The sequence below is a fragment of the Pseudonaja textilis genome, chromosome Z (genome assembly GCF_049901715.1).
Source record: "Pseudonaja textilis isolate UNSWEBS1 chromosome Z, rPseTex1.2, whole genome shotgun sequence".
NCBI lineage: Eukaryota > Metazoa > Chordata > Lepidosauria > Squamata > Elapidae > Pseudonaja > Pseudonaja textilis.
The window spans coordinates 25,782,710-25,802,745 of record NC_142008.1 but is presented as its reverse complement, the minus strand read 5'-3'; the positions used below and the strand labels follow the sequence as shown (position 1 = coordinate 25,802,745).

Genomic DNA, 20,036 nt, shown 5'->3' with positions numbered 1-20,036 from the left:
TTCCATTTTTGGTGCCTTTGACAATGTATTCGTCGCCCCATCCCCCAGGAATAAAACTTTATCTAAAAAAAGCACACCTTCTCTTGCCGGCACCCACTTACCTGCCAGGTTAGGCCCCATGACTCCTCTCTTGGAGGCCTGGAGAAGGGAGGCGCCCGACCCTTCAGTGCGGAACTCACTTTGCGGGGGAGCCGAGCGCGCAAGCACGAGGCGGAGGCTGGCGCAGGCGGCTCCAGGCAGAAGTTCCCCTCCCACTCGCTCGCACATGCTGCCGAGCCGCCACCGCCGCCGCCAGCTGGAAGAGCCGCGCATTCTCGGCCGCCGACCTTCCACTCAGTCCGGCTGACTGCCCCCGGCAAGTCACCTTCGCTTGCGGCGAGCAAGGCATGCCCCTGATCTCCTGGGCGGCTCTTTCCGCCTGGACGCTTAGCGGGGAGACTGACCATGAACCCTCAATGCGCCCGCTGTGGCAAAGTCGTCTACCCGACCGAGAAAGTCAACTGCCTGGATAAGGTGCGCGCGCGCCAGGTGGCCGGGCCAGCTGCTGTTTGGGGCGAGGGGCGGCCGGAATAGGTGGAAGGGAACCCAACGGGCATGCGGGAGGAGGGATGGGCGAGGAACTGATTCGGGATGGCTTCGTTCCCTTCTCTCTGTGTCCGGCATCGTCTCAGATTCTACGTGTGCAGAAGTAGAAGGACTCCAAACTGGGACATTTTAGAGGCCCTCGTTTCTTTTTGCGGAGGAGCATTCTTTGGGGTGGGCGAGATTGAACTTAAAAGGAATGTCATTTGCAATTATGTGCGGAGGCTGGGAAGAGCCTTTCCTACCGGACACCTGTCATCTGTCTTGGATGGCAGCTCCCGCCACTGCCATTTCATCTCTTTCCCTCCCTCCCTTCCCCCCTTCCCCCGATGTCAGTAGTGCAGTTAATGCGGGGGCAAAAGTGTTGGTGTCGAGCTCCCCAGGACAACCGGAGAGTGGGGAAGGAAGAGATGGTTGAGCCTCGTGGTTGCGCGGCGGTTCCGGGAAGGGCGGATGGATAGAGAGAAAAGCCTGCGCGCCTTTCGGGCCAGGCGGCTCGAGAGGAGGTCCGGTGCTGAACAGCACTGCGCCGGCTTGGATTTTCCTTCTGCTTTTGGGAACCGGGCTGCGGCGGGAGCGGGGATGAGCGGAAGCGCTGAAGCCGACGAGCAAGTCTCCTGGGCAGCCCCTGCGCCTCCTCCCCCACCTAGTATTGCAGTGGCGTTGGTTTCAGTAATTAACTTGTCACCCTGCGGCTGACGCATTGCTAGCCCTACTTGCGGGAGGAGGCGAAGGACTATACCGAGCTTGATCTTCCCTGTCAGGCTCCAAGGGATCTCCTTCAGGCCCCTCATCCCCCAAACCTGCTTGTCTGGATAGGCTTCAGAGGGAGTGAGGAGACAAGGCCTCCCTCCTTCTTCCATGTGAAAGCTGTGGGACTGCATCCCCTCCACCTCCCTAAGTCCTAAAGGTGAGTCCCCTCATCTGGGACTCGAACGGCTTCCTCGCCTCCAGACCTGCAATGCAGAAGGGGCTTCTTCGGCGGCAGCTGTTACGTAACGCTGCCTGCTCTCCCGCCGGCTTCTGTGGGCAAAGCTTCGCGTGGGGGCAAGGAGTACATCACCTCCCGAGCCTGCCCTTCTCGGCGAAATTATTTCTGTCTAGCCCGCTCGCGAATCACAAAAGTGCGATTGTCTGAAGGAATTTGCAAATAATGAGGCTGTGACAGAAATGCCTCCTCCCCCCCAGAAGGAGGAATAAACATATTTTTGGTCGGCATTGGGTTTCTGTGAATACTCACATAAATGGGTGATGTTGATGCTTTCTGTTTGGGGGTGGGCCTTGAGAAATTATGTATTTTAATCTCAGGTCCTTCTGTTACTCAAAATAACAGGGACCATGTTTTCTGGAGTGAGGGAGAAAAAGAATCCTTAAAGTCAAACTACCTATAATAATGATGTGCTATAAAGGGCCTGATAATATAATGTTTTTTAAATTTTTTAGTAAGATGTCAGTCACATTGGGCTTGATTAATGTAGTAACAAAATGCTCAGTTAGTAGACAATATTTAAGAAGGCAGATTAAAGACATGATGGGCTGATAGTTACAAGATTAAAGGCATACTATTGTTTTGGGAGGAGATTTTATATCTCTGGTCACTTTCAAGACACTGTGCTCGAAGCTTTAATAAACAAAAGGAAATGCTGGTATTTGGGTCAATTTAATCCCGGCCTTCACGAAGTATTTATTCTTTGTGTGTACATTGGAGCAAGAACACAGAAAAAGCCAATGAAAAACAAGGACTTGGGATTGTCGAGTAAAATGATTTGGGATGAGCAAAAGTTCAGTCCATTATAACTTTGTTGACTTCAGTTCACAAACGCTCCAAATACTTGAAAATGCTTTACAACATTATCACAAGCTATGTCAACAGCAACATGAATGAAAATGTTCCAGGAGATTGAGTAGCATTTGTAAATTGTAAATCGGCAGCTTTTGATTTAAGCCATGAAGTAAATTTTCTATGGCTGAGAAGGCTTCTGTCCAAGTAGAATGAGCAGACAATCCATTAAGTAGAATAGGGTACTTTGCCACATTTTGAAATCATATACATTTAAAAGCCCTATTTTGTAATACCATGAAATCTACTGTCCAAAATTACTGTTATTAAAACTAATAGATCTTAAAGGGAGCATCTCCACTCATTGCATAAATAATATTGGCAATAGTACCATTTATAACCATACAAATTTTCTTTCAGTACTGGCACAAGGGATGTTTCCATTGTGAAGTCTGCAAGATGGCTCTAAATATGAACAATTACAAAGGATATGAAAAGAAGCCTTACTGCAATGCGTAAGTGTTAAAATGTTAACTTTAAATGTACTCATAAGCTCAGGTGGGAAAACCTCGGTGATTTGGATGATTTTGAAAAAAAGAGAAGGAAGGTAAAGCCTGATTATTTTTTGGATGGGATGTAATCAGAAATCTAAGGATTATAGGCTAGCTAGGTGGAAAAGTAAAACAAAAATTCCACAAAATGGGCAAGGCAAACCACTTCCATATTGTTGTCAAGGTCTACATATATGTGTTAATGAAGTTACCAGCAGTCAAACTTTACTCAATGAAGATTTTACCTTACATGTATTGACAGGATGGGTATTGGCTTTGATAGATATATTATCAAAGGGAAACTTCTCAAATTAGTATTAATTCAATCTCTGCGAAGTTCTTTAGCGTGAAGTCTTTTATTGTTCAGGAAATTTGTTATTTAAGCAGAAAAACACTTTGCTTTAGAATGATGACCTCCAAACTCAGAAGGAATGACTACAGTTTGTATAAAAATTTGTACAAGATCATTTTCAAGTTTTAATGGCCCTGTTAGAATGAAATCGTATAAAATTTCTTAATCAATGAAGAGTTTGCACTCATGGTTTTGGAGCCAAGACTATCAAAAGGTTAGTAGATATGTTTTATGAAAAATTTTATGAAAAATGATTATATACCATATATACACATACATACGTACGTACACACACACACACACACACACACACACATCTATCTATCTATCTATCTATCTATCTATCTATCTATCTATCTATCTACCTACCTACCTACCTACCTACCTATATAACACACACACACACACACACACATACCAACCATATATATAAATATAGATTAAAACAAAATTAAAAAATCACTAGCTTTCTATATTGCTATATTGTTAGTAAGTCCGGGATAATCATATTTAAAGGTACATTTTTTGAGGAAAGTTAGTTTTCCTTGCAGGTAGGTAAAAAGGTAAAGGAGTCCTTGTAGAGTTTTACTCTGCTAATCATTGCTGACTATGGTGGTGGTGGTGTTTATCTTCATTTCAAGGCCATTTTGCCAACACTGTCTGTAGACATTTCTGCAGTCATGTGGCCAGCATGAGATCATGGAGTGCTGTTACTTTCCCAGCAAAGTGGTAACTATTTATCTACTTACATTTGCATGTTTTCGAACTGCTAGCTTGGCAGGAGCTAGGGCAAGGACAGAAACTCACCCCTTCAAGTGGTGCTTGGGTCTCAAACCTGGGTTGCTGGCTTTCCAGTCAACATACAAACACACACACATAGATATATACATACACACACATATATGTATATATATATATTTGCATTTATATCCCACCTTTTTCCTGAGTGTTCAAGTTTGTTTGAGGAATGTCAGAAGGGTGTAAAAGAGAGTAGATTGAAATACTTAGCATCTGAAAGTAAAACAAGAAGAGGGGTGCAAATTTTACAGTGAGAACTCCAAATGTGAATTAAGGAAAATTTTCTGACTGTGAGAGCTCTTAAACAATAATTTATCTCTTGAAGTTGTGAGTGCTCTATCATTGCTGGATTAAAAAGAAAAAGACTGGTCTACCATTTGTCCAGAATGGTATAAGGATTATGATTCTATATGACTGTGTGAATTATAATAATTTTTAGACACTGTATAAAATGTCCAATCATTAAGTTACTTTAAACTCAAAAATAATTAATCATAATTAGATCCAATGCAATATATCTTTATTCAATGCAAAATATCTATGCAATCAAATTAGAAGCAATTCTAATGTACTGCCCACATAGATTAAAAATAACCATTCTCCAGGAATAAATTGTGATTTTTCCAGTGAACATTTTATTTCCTCCATTATAACCTAAATGCTTTCAGTTTGATAATGGACTCCTTAATTGGATATTGGATATTTTTTAAATCCATTTTTGCATACTGGTAATGGAACGTTTTCATTTAAATCTATTCCTACTGGTTCCCCAAAGCTTCTTTTGGACCACATGGAATATTAAAATGTTTGACTTGGGATGTGTGCCCAATATATCTAGTTTAGTATGCATAGTGTTTGTTTGCCTTTTAGAAAACAGAAAGTTCCCTTTTGATTCCTGAAAAGGGCAAGTTGACTTTTGCTGCTTGTAATTTATTTTTGTAATTTATTTACCTGCTTTTGTTTTTCATCTGGTTAGTAAAACAAAATTAGGTTGCCTTTCATAGGTTTTTAAAATCTTCCTTTTAATATTAGCAGGATACTAGAAGCCCTACTGAGGCATAGCCAACTGAGTTGTTGAGAATGGATGTTGAATAACAGAATAACAGAATTGGAAGGGACCTTGCTCAATCCGGAAACTCTATAGCATTTCAGACAAATGATTGTCCAATCTTTTCTTAACAACCTCCAGCGTTGGAGCACCCACAACTTCTGGAGACAGTGAATGCCTTTCTACAACTGGCATGCTCTTTAGTAAAATAAAGTTAATAAAAAATTGAAAGAAATTTCATCTGTCTGTAAGCAAGAACTGGTGGGACTATAAAATAGAGAAAGTGAAGAATGAAGAAACTAAATTGCTCTGGGACTTTAGAATTCAAACAGATAGGCGCTTGCCACATAACACCCTGGATATAACAGTTGTCAATAAGAAAGACAAAAAAGTCTGGATAGTGGACATAGCAGAACCTGGAGGCAGCAGAATAGAAGAGAAAGAAGTGGAAAAGATAACAAAATACAAAGACCTAGAAATAGAATAACTATAGAAAAAGAAAACAAAGGTAGTACCAAGAGGCACTTTGATGGAATTCCAAAACACCTGGAATAGCAATTGAATACCACAAGCATTAATAAAATCACTATCATTCAATTGCAAAAAAAGTTTTATTTGGAATAGCTTACATCCTGTAATTACGTCTAATACCATCCATTATACACATCTGACTATCTCAGGTCATAGGAAAGGACTGGATAAGTGGATAAAAATACCAGATCCATTCTAAACATTCTAAATCTGGCTCGAAAACATTAATTATGAAAGGGACCTTGGAGTCCTAGTGGAAGATCACTTACATATGAGCCAGCAGTGTGCTGCAGCAGCAAAAAAGGCTAATACAATTATTGGTTGGATAAATAGAGGCATAGAATCAAAATCATGTGAAGTATTAATACCGTTTTATAAAGCCTTAGTAAGACCTGATATATTGCATCCAGTTTTGGTCACCACATTACAAAAAGAGATGTTGAGACTTTGGAAAAAGTGCAAAGAAGAACAACTAAAATGATTAATGGCCTGGACAAAAACATATGAAGAACAGTTGCAGGAATTGAGTATGCTATTCTAGGGATAAGAGTGACAGGATACCAGTATTCCGGTGTTTGAGGGGCTGTCACAAAGAAGGGGGTCAACTTATTTTCAAAAGCACCAGAGGGCAGGACAAGAAACAATGGATGGAAACTAATCAATGGGAGAAACAACCTGGACTTAAGCAGAAACTTCTTAACAGTGAGGACAATTAACCAATGGAACAGCTTGCCTTCAGAAATTGTAGGCGCTTCATCACTGGAGTTTTTAAAGAAAAGACTGGACAGCCACATGTCTGAAATGATATAGAGTCTCCTGCGTGAGTTGATGATTGGACTAGAAGACCTCCATGGTCCCTTCTAGCTCTATTCTGATTAAAGATTAAAGAAGACATCTGATTGTGATAAATCAATCTGGCTGTGATTGACAAAATCACCATCAGCTGTAAAAGGCAGCTTTACTTGAAACAGCTTACATTCGGTGATGATACTTTTAATACCATCAAATATAACATCTGCCTTGGGACAAATATCAACTTCTCAAGTCCTTGGGAAGGACTCAATAGGTGGATAAAAATGCCAAATCCAGTCTGAACATTTGGCTGACTGTGTGATGAACCACAATAACAACAGATGCATCATTAGGCATTAAAATATTACCTTCTATCTGAGAAAGTTTTACAATTCTTTACCAAACCAAAGGCTAAATGGTTAATTTTCAAGTAGTAGCTTGAATTTCTCACTATTTATTGGGATTTGGTGTTAATATTCCTTATACTTTTAAATTTTAAGATTCTAATTATTGCAGAGAGCAAAGGGCCTCCTTGCTTGAAGACTGATTTTAATACATATGTTACTTACATATTTAATACTGAAGGCTTTACTTATTCATATAGTAGATATGAGCCTCTTATAAAATTGCTCTTTCAAATGTGAGCATTTTCAGAAATGTGTATATAGAATCTGAATTACACAGGGGATGTTCATTCCTGGGTGCGTGAGCAGATGAGACTGTAGTACTTATATTATTATTCACTGGTTGCTATATTAAGGGTGCCCTTAAGGCTCTTTTCCTTGGGTGTATGTGTGTGTTTAATATTAACTATGTTAGAAAAAGGTGAATGGTATTTCTGAATGCTTAAATATCACCACCTTGAACACCATGATCATCAAATAGGAAACTGACAAATTGAGTCAATATCTCTTGTGAACATGATCCTCATTATAAACCAAGCCTTATTCTGCACTGAGGTATGATTCAGGAAGAGGAATAATATGGAAAATAATCTCTTCACTCTTTCAGTTCATCCCATGGAGTGCAGGAAACAGCCAGCCTTTGTGAACTTTAGCTTCTGCTAACTTTGTCAGATTTGTAAATACACCTTCATAGGTTTAATTTCATTTTTGGCACTTACCCTAGGATATTGCAAATCATTCAATAACAGAGTTTTATATCAAAATTTGAAATTGAGCACAGACATGACAAATTTCTGCAAAGATGTTTATGTAAAGATATCTCATACAATTCAACAGTAAATAATTTAATATGTAATGTGCTTAATCCAAATAACAAAATAAGAGCAGTTTAGTTGATTATTGTTTATCATTTTTTCACCTGAAGACAAGTCATTGTTCAAAAGCTTAAATGTTTCCGGTAGAAAACAGAAACCTACAATATAAACCTGTAAAACTGACTTATGAATTTATGATTGGATCTAGTCATGTTTCGAGCAGATTTGTTAATACCAGTGGAATAAATTAAAACTTGTAGATTTATAGAAAGCTCATTCTATAGTACATCACATTAAACTTACATACCATATTGATCAAAATATACCAGATAGCACAGGCTTAGAGAAACAATTTACTGATTAAGGTTGAACGTTCCAAAATATCATGAGCTTGGCATAAGCTTTGAAATCAAGGATTGCCTGTATATGTTAAGTAAATATAACCTTAGTGTTATTTGTAATACTTTATTATTTATTCTTATCAAAGTATATATAAATGCATTGTTTTGGGGGTAAATACTATGGATTTGGGGAATAAAAAGACTTTAAGATTTATGCTAGATCAAGATAGAATAAGATAAAAATAGACAAGATCTGAAAATATGATTCTTAAATCAAAGTTTTATTGAGAACATTTGAATGAGGTCTGAGTGGAAGGACTGAAAGATAAAAATGTACATTCTATAATTTCTACAGTCTGCTCGTACATCTTTGGAAAGAGTCATTGCTTTAATGGCATTAACTTTTTTTTTAAAGTACATGACTGCATGAACACAAGTAGTCTTGTAAAAGAATTGGTTGCTGAGTGCCTGAAAAGCAGTCATGTGATGGGGTGGTGGCTATTGGATCCCTGTGGAGAGGATTTCACCATAAGTTTGGTTACTGAATGATTGGCCATAAGTCAAGAAGTAACTGTATCTACACAAAACAGGGTCTCAAACTGATTTTTGGCTGGTAAAGATTAGACTTTCCAAGTTACAGTTTTCTGGGCACCTGATAATTTTCTGAATCTTTTCTGTGTCATCAAGACACTAAAACAAAATAAAACAGCATACTAAACTTTTTCTGTAATAGGCAGTTTTACAAAATTATAGAGGTCCAGTTTCTTTAAGCTTTCAGTTGTTTTTCCTTTAATGTAGCAAAAAGAATGGTCTATTCACTACATGTGCAAGCTGTGCTATTTTCTACACATGCAAATAAAGTCTCTTCTGAGTTATGTCTTTATAAATAAAATGTCCTTTGAGCTTGACCTTTGCTGACTTCATGGACACATTAGTTTATTTTTCTGGACAACAGTATGAAAGTCAATTGCCACTGGTTTCTTTCAGAATGTATTTTTTCAGCTTCCCGATTCTGTTTGGCTGTTCCCTTACATGATCTCCCATATAATTGTTAACCAAACTTTTCTTCCATATGTACAACCGGGTGCTGTCAACTGCTAAGTCATACATAATGTAACAACAGTATAACAGCACTATATTGCAATGCAGTTTTGATGAGTGCCATCCCCAGCGACAGTGAGTGCCACCCCCAGTTTCATGTGATTGCGGGTAATCTCCAGTTAATGGCTCTCATTGGGACCAGTAACTCTACTGCTAAGCAATGTCATGTGAAATGTGCTCTGCTTTGTGATGGCAGTTCTGGAAATCCAAGTTAGTATTGTTGTGCAAATCCTCCTCTGGCATTAGGTAAAGGCTCACTTGGATCCAATTCATTCTTGGAAGAAGGTAAGTCATTCAAGTCTCCCTATCCTTTCATCTCCCCCATCTCTTTTTTTGGGCCTTGCCTACCTGCCATCACCAGCTATGCTTCCTGGCTTGGCCTTGCCTCTCTTTTGCCCGTTGTACCATGTGGCAATACTGGCCAGGGTCTTCTTTCATGTGTGGCCTTCTTTTGAAAATTAGCTGGGGCATCCTTTTGTGTTGATACAGCCTGTCCTTCTTTCACATTGGCCTTCTTTCGCCTGCTTTCCAAGTCCTTCTTTAGTGAAAGGAAGCCTTGGCTGGCACATGAAACAATTTCCTCGTGCAACAAAAGAAGGACCTGGCCAGGAGTGGCACACAAGGCAGTACACATCCGCATATCTACAGCATTCATTTGCCAGCTCTGGGACATTTCCATGGTACTTCCCTCAGAAATGATCAGTATAGTGACTCCTATGGAGCGGTGACAACAAAAATCAGTTGGAAGGGGCAGCATTAGCACAGGGGTGTTTGTAAATGCTGGTGGGACAAAGATTGTTCACGTGACTGTGGGCCACCTCAAGAGCCAGAACTTGGACAACCAGTTGTAAGTTTCTTTGTTCAGTTCTATCATAATTTTGAACAGCCATTGAATGAATGGTCATTAAGTGAGGATTACCTGTATATATTTAATGTAAATGAATGAAAAAATATTTAATCCCCCGTCCTCTTTCCAGTCTAGTTACCCATTCTTCTTATCTCTCCCTTTTCTTCTTGTTTTTGGCTAATAGAAGGAAAGGGCATACTAGGTGTGCCTCTAAATACCTTTGCATTTCTGTATCTATGGTATATAGTTGTATATCTATGTATGTAAAGCTCTTTTGTATGAATTTGAATATACAGCCACCTCAGTTTTCTAGGTGAGAAAACTGAAAGAAAAAGCAATTGTTGAGATATTTGGGATTGCTTTTAATTGGAGTTAGCAATACCCAGTTAGAAGGAAGGGAAAATGCATAAGATTTTTAACCATTTATGTTTCTTTCCCTATATCGGCTCTTGCTTCTGGAGTAGGAAATGTTTTAAATTCAATGCCTTTTTAAAGTAAAATCTTCATCTTTTGACACTAAAGCATTGAAATCATTTAGTATTTGTTGGTCTGCTTCGTAACTAAAGTATATCTGCTTTTCTGAAAGCATCAGAAACGAAGATAAGATTATTAACTACATAAAAATCCAGACAAAAATAATATGAGAAAAAAATCTTTTGCTGAGAGCCAACTACCATTGCTTCCAAGAGGAATCGCTTCATGTTTGCCAGAATTTGCAAAAGTATTAGAAATAAAGTTATATGGAAAAAATTATGATAGCTACAAAAAAGAAAACAATATCAGCAGTCTTAACTTATCATTTCAGATATTTGAAGTTTAAAAAACAAAACGAAATGAAACAATGAAGGTAAATCATCAAAAATTTGTACTGTATACTTTGAATCAAGAGCTTTATCATGATATTTTAAAACAATCTTTTCCAAATTTTTCATTATAATGGAAATTCTCTAAATTCCCAACTAGACAACAAGTTACTATAACTGGCCTGTTGTCTCAATTCATCTAAAAACATGCCATGGAAATAAATTTATCCTGAATATGTTTTCCTAGGAATACAATAGAGATAGTCTTAAACTTACAAGTATTAGTTTAGTGACTGTTTGAAGTTACAAGACGAAAAAAAGAGAATCCAACCTTCCTCACACTTACAACCATCCTAGCATTCTCATAGTCATGTGATCAAAATTTGGGTGGTTGGCAACCAGTATGTATTTACAGTAGTTGTAGTGTTTTTAGGGATCATCCAATCGTTGTTTGTAACTATCTCAGTTTGTTCTGACAAGCAAAGTCAATGAAGGAAGATTTGCCTAGCAACCAGGTCAACTGCAGTGACTTTCTTAACAATCATGTGGTAAAAAAGGTTATAAAATCAGGTGCAACACATTTAACAACTGCTTTACTTAGCAACATAAATTTTGGTCTTAATTATAGTTGTAAGTTGAGGACTAACATAAAATATTTGTCAAAAATTATGAAACGATTGGGATTTAATTCTATAAAAATGCTTTGGAGTGTGAGCCCTTGTTTGCAAATCTATAAAGAGGGCTCAGAAAGAAAGCAAGAAGAATTGATTTCTCTGCTGAAGTCAGTAGCTCAATAAATAGAATGCCCTAGGTTCTAGGGAACTCTGAAGGGACTGTTGTTCCTGGGAATACATTTTAACTGACAAGTGTTATTACCTTGAAAAGAATCTTCTGAACATTTCAAATACTAAAATGTAATAGAGTTCATTACTGCTACTGATGCACTTCTTTATTGAAGGCATGAAGCAAATGTTCTCTTTGCCCCGTTGGATATGGCTCTAGACCTTGAGCATCAGGACTGTGAATTGAATCTGATTCTCTTTGATTTAAGTTCATTTCTGCATTTCATGAAACTTTATATTATCTAGGTCTCAGTTGCTACTCTGCCCATCTTTCAATACCCTTTTGTTCTTCAAAAGCTTGCAAATTCATAATTGCTTTGCTATGCTTGGTTGCTATGTGCCGTAACATTAAGTATGGATGTTGGTAGCTGTGTGTTGAAAGACTAAGTCCTGGCTACTAGCCTGGAAATTTCTTAGTATTTTCAGTCAAGTGCTGTTTTGTTTTATAATTCAGAGACAGGAAGAGGAACAGTGTTGCTATTAGCCTAATTTGTATGATGATTGGTACTGGATAAGCACAGTACCTTTACCAGTAAAACATTAGCCTGTTAATGCTGAATCCATTATGCTCCATTGCAATGAGTCTTAGGCTGGCATTTCAAAGGAATGGAAGAGGAGTGTTTAATTGTCTGTCCTCTTTCCAAATCCGTCAGAGAAGCAATGTCTGTGAGAGTGATAATGCTAGTGGTGGCCTAATTGATAGGTCATTCCAGTAACAGTACTGTTATATTCATGTGCCAATGGAACTTCCCATTTCTTATAAGCATTCTAACATTGCACATAATCCAAACAGAGTGGGCCTGTGGCATGATACTTTTTTGTCATTTTGCCTATAGATGACAATGCCTTAGATCAGGGGTGTCAAACTCGATTTCATTGAGAGCCACATAAGGGTTGTGTTGGACCTTGTGGGACTGGGGTATGTGTGGCCAGGATGGCCGTGGCAAGCTTGAAGTCAGTCGTGTTGGGGGTATCTGTAGTGGCCCGAGCACTCTACCAGTGAAAATGGGTTCCTGAGCTCCGTTTTTGACTATGATAACCTCCTCAACCCTCTGCCAGCAAAAACGGAGCTCTGTTTTTGCTGGCAGAGGTACCATGGGCTAATCCTTCACTGTTTCCAGGGCAGCCCCGTGGGCCACATCTGAGGATCCTGTGGGATGAATCCGGTCCCCAGGTCTTGAGTTTGTTACCCCTGCCTTAGATTAATAGGGAGTTCCACATTTGGATTACAAAGGAAGACATCATATAGTCAAATAGAAACATATGCTGTATTTCTATTCCTGTGAATTAAAATAAAAAAAAGAGAGCCAGAGACAGATTTCAAAGTGTTTCATGGCAGCTTTAAAACTAACATATGTTTTTATGAAGTAAACTTGCATGGATAATTTTATTCTCAACAATAAGTTCATATATTTGTTTGTACACTATTTTGCTCCAAAAGGTTAACAAAGCAAACCCTATGGAAAAAGAGAAATGAATTATATATTCTTGAGAAATGTATATGTTATGAGAAAGTAGAATTAAATCTACAGAATGTAAAGGACTCATTTTTTATTTTCTAGTCAGCCACAAAAATAAAGAATTGATAAGAAAAACCCTATAGTGGAAAAGCTATCTACAGATGTCTGAAAATGTTATTAATAGATTCATTTCATCAATCAGCAAATTGCAATTTTTTCATGTGTTTAAATGAAATGAATAGATAACCGCTTGCTTTAAAGTAGCTGTTATCCAACATTTTGGTCTTAGAATCCTTTACATTCTGAAATACGATTGAAGATCACAAAGAGAGTTGGCTTATGTAGGTAACATTTATCAATATTTAATGTATTAGAAATTAAAACTGAAAAATTTAAATAGCATCTATTTATTTATTTTACGGACTTCCTGAAATGGTCTCAGGGACTGCTGTTCTAAATTATGAATATATTGAATTATATTTAAAAAATTATTACCTATTTTTAAAATAATTGCCAAAATTCTTACCAACTTTGGCTTAATGGAGATAATATCAGACAACAGGATGTTATGCTTTTAAGCTTTCAGTGATTCCATTTTCCACATAGCCGTGCTTGTTTGATGCCAGTTGTGCAGAGCAGCTTTAATACTTGTCTGGATTAAATTGTAAAGTTACAGCTATCTGTTTTTGAAAGCAGAAACATCTGTAGAAATAAAACTATTAAAACAAGAGTAAACTGGACGTCCATTGCCTAATGCTGCCAATTATTGAAATATAAATAGAAACATTTGCAAGTAAGATTTTCTGTCTCCTTCTGTAAGCAGAAAACACTGGCAAACGTTTTCTTCTTCTCAAAATAAAATTTGGATACTCCTCTGTAAACTTGGAAATGCAAGCTGCTACATGAATACTGGCCTTCATTACATATTGAAAGCAAAGTTAATAGAATAATTAAATGTCAGGCCAAGGATATGTTTTAATGGAATTACTGCCAACATTTTGCAAGATACACAGATTTCTTTCATATCTGTATTCCTTTTCTAGTATACATGTGAAACTGAGTGGGAAATGAATTTTTGTGAACAGTTAAAATTGAAGAAATAGTTTTTTTTCTAAATATTTTTTTCTTATTTTGTCCCTCTAACCATTTTCATACAAAATTACTGACATGAGAATAATTGGCTTAGAGCAGTGTTTTCCAGAATTAGCAACTTTGAGATGTATGAATTTTAATATGTGGAGTTGAAATCCGTATATCTTAAAGTTAATAAGGTTGAGAAACACTTGGTTAGAGTTAAAAACTTTGTTTAGCATTGAAAAAAGGTTGCTGATAAAATTTATACATTAGTCTCTAGAGATTGCAAACTTTTTTCCCATGGAAGACTCTTCCTTATGGCTATTCCTTGGAAGTTTGCCTTCTTGAGAATATGCTCAGGATTCTCTAAAGAAGATTAAAACTTTTGTAGATACTGTTGAGGATAGCAATAATTCTGTTACATTTCAAATTGTAATCTGACAACTCTGACAACTGTAAACATCTCTACCTGCCCAGTTTTTAGATCCCCACAAATGGTATTATCAATTATCAGAATATTTTTAATAATTTGATTTGTGATTTTAACACTTAAGAAAACTACCCCAGATGTGGGAGTTGGGATACAGTATCTCTACTTGTGAAACTTTAACTGACAAATGATGGGAATTGGTGCCGGGAGTAAATATTATTCCTTTTCCTTACTTCTCTTTACCTATGCTTGTTGGTTCTGGATTGCTTTAAAAAGGGGGAACAATGATTTCATTCATATTTATTAAAATTCAAAATGAGCCCTAATAATTCTGGCATAGGCACTTCTTAGATCTTCATGTCTCTGCTTGGAAGGTGGTGACTAGGTCTCATGAGATTTTTTTCCCCAACCAGAGACAGGACATAGTAATTTCATTATACATTTGTGACAAGCTTGTTATTATAACTGAACAATAATAACATTACAGCTTAAATTCATATTTTGGATAATATTGGTGTTTACAGTTGAATGTGAATTGTAATGGAAATAAGTGAACTATGTTTATTGAACTTTGAACTCTGTTGACACAGTTTTATTAATGAGTTGCAAATATTATTTTAGGATCAGTAACCATTTACAGTTTATTTACATGTAAGATTTCCTGACATATACAGTGTCTTCTCTTTTTACCTAACCTAAGTGGATCAGCAATGATCAGGTATAATTTAGCTTTAAAAATATGTTTCTGATCATTTTCATGAACATCATTAAATTTAATGTTTGGATAATATTACTTTGGGATTTTAATTTAAATTACAGGAGCTCTTGGAAATAGTTGCTTGGTAACTCATACACTTTTTTTTTTGAAGCAAGTTAATTTGTGATGATAAAGTATGTAATCAGATGTTAGTGTTAGCTCCGAGGTAAGCAAATTTTTGAAAGGTAAACTGTAAATGGAGTCCATCACTTTTCCTTTTAAGATGTTTCTGTAATGTTCCATGCTATCTTGGTACATGCTATTATACATGTAGCCATCAAGATGAAATTGTAGCAAGATATCCATCTTTCTCCCCCTGCTTGATTTATATTGAAATAGTGCTATATAACCCAATCCAGTCTTTTCTTTCTCCCTGGGAAATTTAATTGAACCTGTGAACATCAACATGAAGATTTTGCAGCAAATCTAAAGGGTATGGACGCATTAGCTATTTACTGTTTACTAGAATATGTAAAGAAAACGAGCTGGGGCTTTCAGAGCATAATTGTGACCTCCATCTTGATTTGTATGACTCTCCTACAGACAGTCCTGTTATCTAACCCTTACTCTCCTCTTCTTAAATTATATCCTGCCTTTTATCTCAGAGATCAAAGCAGTTTATATGGCAATGCTGCCAGGTAGATTAGATTGAAAGACAATGGCTGATCTAGGAGCACTCTGTAAGCATCTGTGGCTATGAAGGGATTCTAATCTGAATCTCCCTGCTGTTAATCTCTTAACCACCATATTGCATAGGCTCTTATTACTTCTGTTGTTTCCAGCTACTCACAATGGTTTTAACCTATTGCATGCTCATATTGATATTTTGTTTTTTAGCTCATTACATCCTTGTTTGGGATTATCTATTAATAAAAAGCAACAGAGTAATGGATTTAGTAAAAAAAAAATGAAATAAAGGAGTCCTATATATAGATAGTCCTTGACTTATAACCATTCCTTTAGCAATCATTCAAAATTACCACAACACTGAAAAAAGTGACTTATGACCAGTCCTTGCATTTAAAACCGTTGCAGCATCCCCATAATCATATGGTCAAAATTTGGGCATTTGGCAAGTGCATGTATTTACAATGGTTGCAGGATCCTGGGGTAATGTGACCTTGTCAGCTAGCTTCTGCCAAGCAAAGTCAATGGGGGAAGCCAGGTATACTTAATGATTATGTTATTCACTTAACAACAGCAGTGATTCACTTAACAATGGTGACAAACAGGTTGTAAAATCAGGTGCAACTTACTTAAATAATTAGCAATAGAAATTCTGGTCCCAATTGTGGTAGTAACTCAAGGACCACCCATAGACTTTCTAGTTCCCATTACAGCCAAGCATGTTATATGTATCTCTATGCATTTATGGTACATTAAGGAGGGGAAAAATCATTGAGATCATTGACAAATGATCTCAATAAGGTTCCTGAAATGCAATTACCTTGTGTGAACAAAAAGATTTTAGGATTACATTTTGCATGGCTGTTTTTATTGTAGTAAAGTATGTTAAAATAGATTTTGTCTACTTATTTGGACATACTTTTACTCAAGGGTTCAAGTAGACCCACAATTGACTAAAAGGTTTGAAAAACTGGCTGTGAGGTTAAAATTTTAATAGCACTATTATATGCATGTAATTTAAATAAAATTAAATGAGATTTATATTATATCCTCCCTATTTGCCCTTCTAGTTTTAAAGTTCACAATCTCTAGCAAGTTGCCCAGATACAGCATGTAGATTAAAAAAATGCTTTTCCTAACTTAAATAATGCTACTCAGCCCAAAGGTCACAACTATTGGTAGCAACAAATCCCACCTGTGAGTTAGAAATTGAAGGGGCAATGGAAAAAGGAAAATATTTGAATCTCTTTCTAAGGTTTAAAGAGGTTAGGAAATTTCTAACTTTTAAACTTGCAGTGAAAAGAATTTTACTTTCTCTTGGTTATCATCATCAATTGCATAGGGTATTTTTCAAAACATTTTATATCCAAGATGTAATGTTCTGAGAACTTCCTGAAAACTATTGAACCACTACTGCACAACTCAATTAGTGTTGCCAGGAGGAAGAAGAGAATGTTCTGGAATTTTCTGGAGACTTTTGGTTTTGCACGTATACATTCTTGAAGAGAGAGGCAGGAGAGCAAGCAAGAATTCTATTTTGTTTTTTTGTAAGTTGTTTTGACATGATTTTAATCCTGAAAGGTGGGTTATAAGTAATTGCAATAAATAAATAATAACTCAGAGTTTAAGAAAGAAATCCAGTGATTCCTTGTATTCGACAGCTAGCTATCCTACTGAGGTATTTTTAATAATTTTAATTTTATCCCATGGGTAGTCCAATTTCATCTTTCATTTTTCTTTAAATCCTGCTTTGTTCTATTAAGCTTACTTTTGCTTTGAAGTGAAAGATTGAATGCACCATGGGAAGTTGGCATTTACACTTTTGGAAAAGCAAGAAACACAAACAGTTATTGTCTGTTTAGAATTGCTCTTTGCTTGGGGCAACAATGAATAATAGCTTCAGAAAACTGGATAACTGCCATTTTTAAGTAGAATACATTTGATGCATTTATTTCATGTTTGGGAAGTGAGGATCTTGAAGTTGCCTAAAGCAATGAAGGTTCCCTGTGGATCAGTCCCCCCCCCCCCCTTTTTAAAAAAATCTCTCTTAGGAAATGAATAACTTAACAAGAGAAGGGCAGGAGATCTGTGCGTGCATTTTTGTTTCTGACATTGGTGTTCACTTAATCACCTGCCAAGCTCAGCACTGGATTCAAAATATTAAAAGACTGTTTCTGTTAGAAGGTAGGTAATGTAGACATTCCCAGGACTATATACTCTGTTGCCTCACTGCCCTTAAAAAAAAAAAAAACCAGAAACATACTTTTCTAAAGAACAAACCCATCTTTATAGCTGATGAAAGCAGGACAGCCTACATTCTGTTTGATTTATAAATTTATAAACGGGGAGACCAAAAAATAAAAAGCTTGAAGTTCAGATATTAGTTATATTTCTCACATTGTGAGATTTTATACACATTAGAAAGGAAATTTCTTTGTCTTCATGCATTTCATTGTGTTCTGTTTATCAGAACTTGCTCAAGGGCAAGCCTAATTAATTTCCTTCAGGTTTGGGATGTGAACTCTGTAATGAATACAGAGAGTTACAGAAAATACTATATATTCTGTTTAGCCATTTAATGTTTATTGAAAAATATTCAGATCGAAATATTTTTAATTTGTAAATATAGACTATCCTAGTCGTGACAGAAATATTTCACTCACTCCTTTATTGTATTTTTCAATAACATTGAACAGTTGCTTGCTAAAACTGGAACTACTGACTTGCCATTTTCTTTTATATATATTCTATTTCTTAATCTAATGCAATATTTATTTTAGACGTACATTGAAGCTTTTGTTTACTTATAACATCCCAAATCTATTTACAGTATAAACATTCCCAAATTAATTTATATTAAATTTTGAACTAGAATAAAATCCCACCGTTTTCTTCATAACAGCAGCTAAATCTTATGAACGTTACAAAATTCATTACTGAATTTGTTATGAATTGTTTAAAAAGTACTAACGACTCAGAACACTAAATCACCCAATATCTAAGTTACTCATCTTGGTGACTGGTGATCCTCAAAAGCAATGTGAAAATGAGTCAGGAAAGTCTTTTGTTCTTTCTGTCTGTTCAGAAATGTTCTGCTGTGAGCTTCCATAGATGCCTCATTCACTAAAATTATCTTGCTTTCTCTATACAAAAATTAAGTGAAATAAATATTTAAAGACCAAGTTGCATGAACTTTATTTTCTGCTCAAGAGAAGGGAAACTAACAGAATGTTGTCAGTTTCAACCAATTTCAGAAGAAAACTGATGAGGCTTGATCTCTCTTTAATAGGAAAATGGCTTGCACCCAAACACCATCAGAGGTTAACAATGTGAATTGAAGCCAGCTTCAGGGTGCTTTCTATTGCAGGGAGCTGTCTAGCCTTGGGGTGGAGGATTATTTTGCTTGGGATGAAGGTTAGAGCACAGAGAAAGTTAGCTGCTTCCAGAGGGTAGGGCTGACAGTTTCATTCCTGGAGTGTTTGGCCAAGGGAGATATGGCAGGGAGTGCTCGGCAGGTAATCCCAAGGAAAGAAACCTCCAATTCTTCTTTGGAAATAACCATTTCTGGATTGTTAAGCCTATTCTGGGAACTTGGTGATCAGATCTCTGGCGCTATTGGCCTCAAGGTGCAGATATTAATGCCAGATCTGTTTGCAATAAGTTCATCTTCTTCCATTATTTAGTGTTGGATGAGGCATACATAACTGAAACCTGGCTGAACTTTGGCAACAAAGTCATCATGTTGGGAATTGTCCTAGTCAGCCTTGGTATTATGGCTGGGGATGGGAGGTGAGTTTGTTTGTAAGAAAGACGGTGACTATGACCAGAAACACATCTTTGGAGATATTGGGTATGTGTGCCTATTTGTATTGCGGGCTGTAGAAACAAGATAGGGATTTTGTATGTATATTGATCATTCCTTGAGTTGTTTGATCTAGTTTTGGGGTTGGAAATGGAGCACCTACACCTTTTGGTGTTGATAACATTAACCTACTAGCCCTGGTGGTGGTTTGGTTAAAGCGTGAGAGTTCATATTCTCCATGACTATTATAGGCTTGTCCAAGTTATCTTAGATCCAGTACAGGTGAGTGGCTATATTTG

General features: G+C 37.0%; 1 protein-coding gene across 2 annotated transcripts in view; it reads left to right on the top strand.

Moving 5' to 3' along the window:
• The first annotated feature begins 310 nt into the window (after window positions 1–310).
• The window catches only part of NEBL (nebulette), a 168,563-nt gene continuing 148,837 nt past the window's right edge, over window positions 311–20,036 (top strand). For both annotated transcript variants that reach the window (XM_026706238.2, XM_026706237.2), the window contains exons 1-2: window positions 311–513; window positions 2,783–2,877. In XM_026706238.2, the coding sequence (XP_026562023.1) occupies window positions 445–513; window positions 2,783–2,877 (164 nt within the window). In that variant the 5' untranslated portion in view covers window positions 311–444. The remainder of the gene's footprint in view (window positions 514–2,782; window positions 2,878–20,036) is intronic.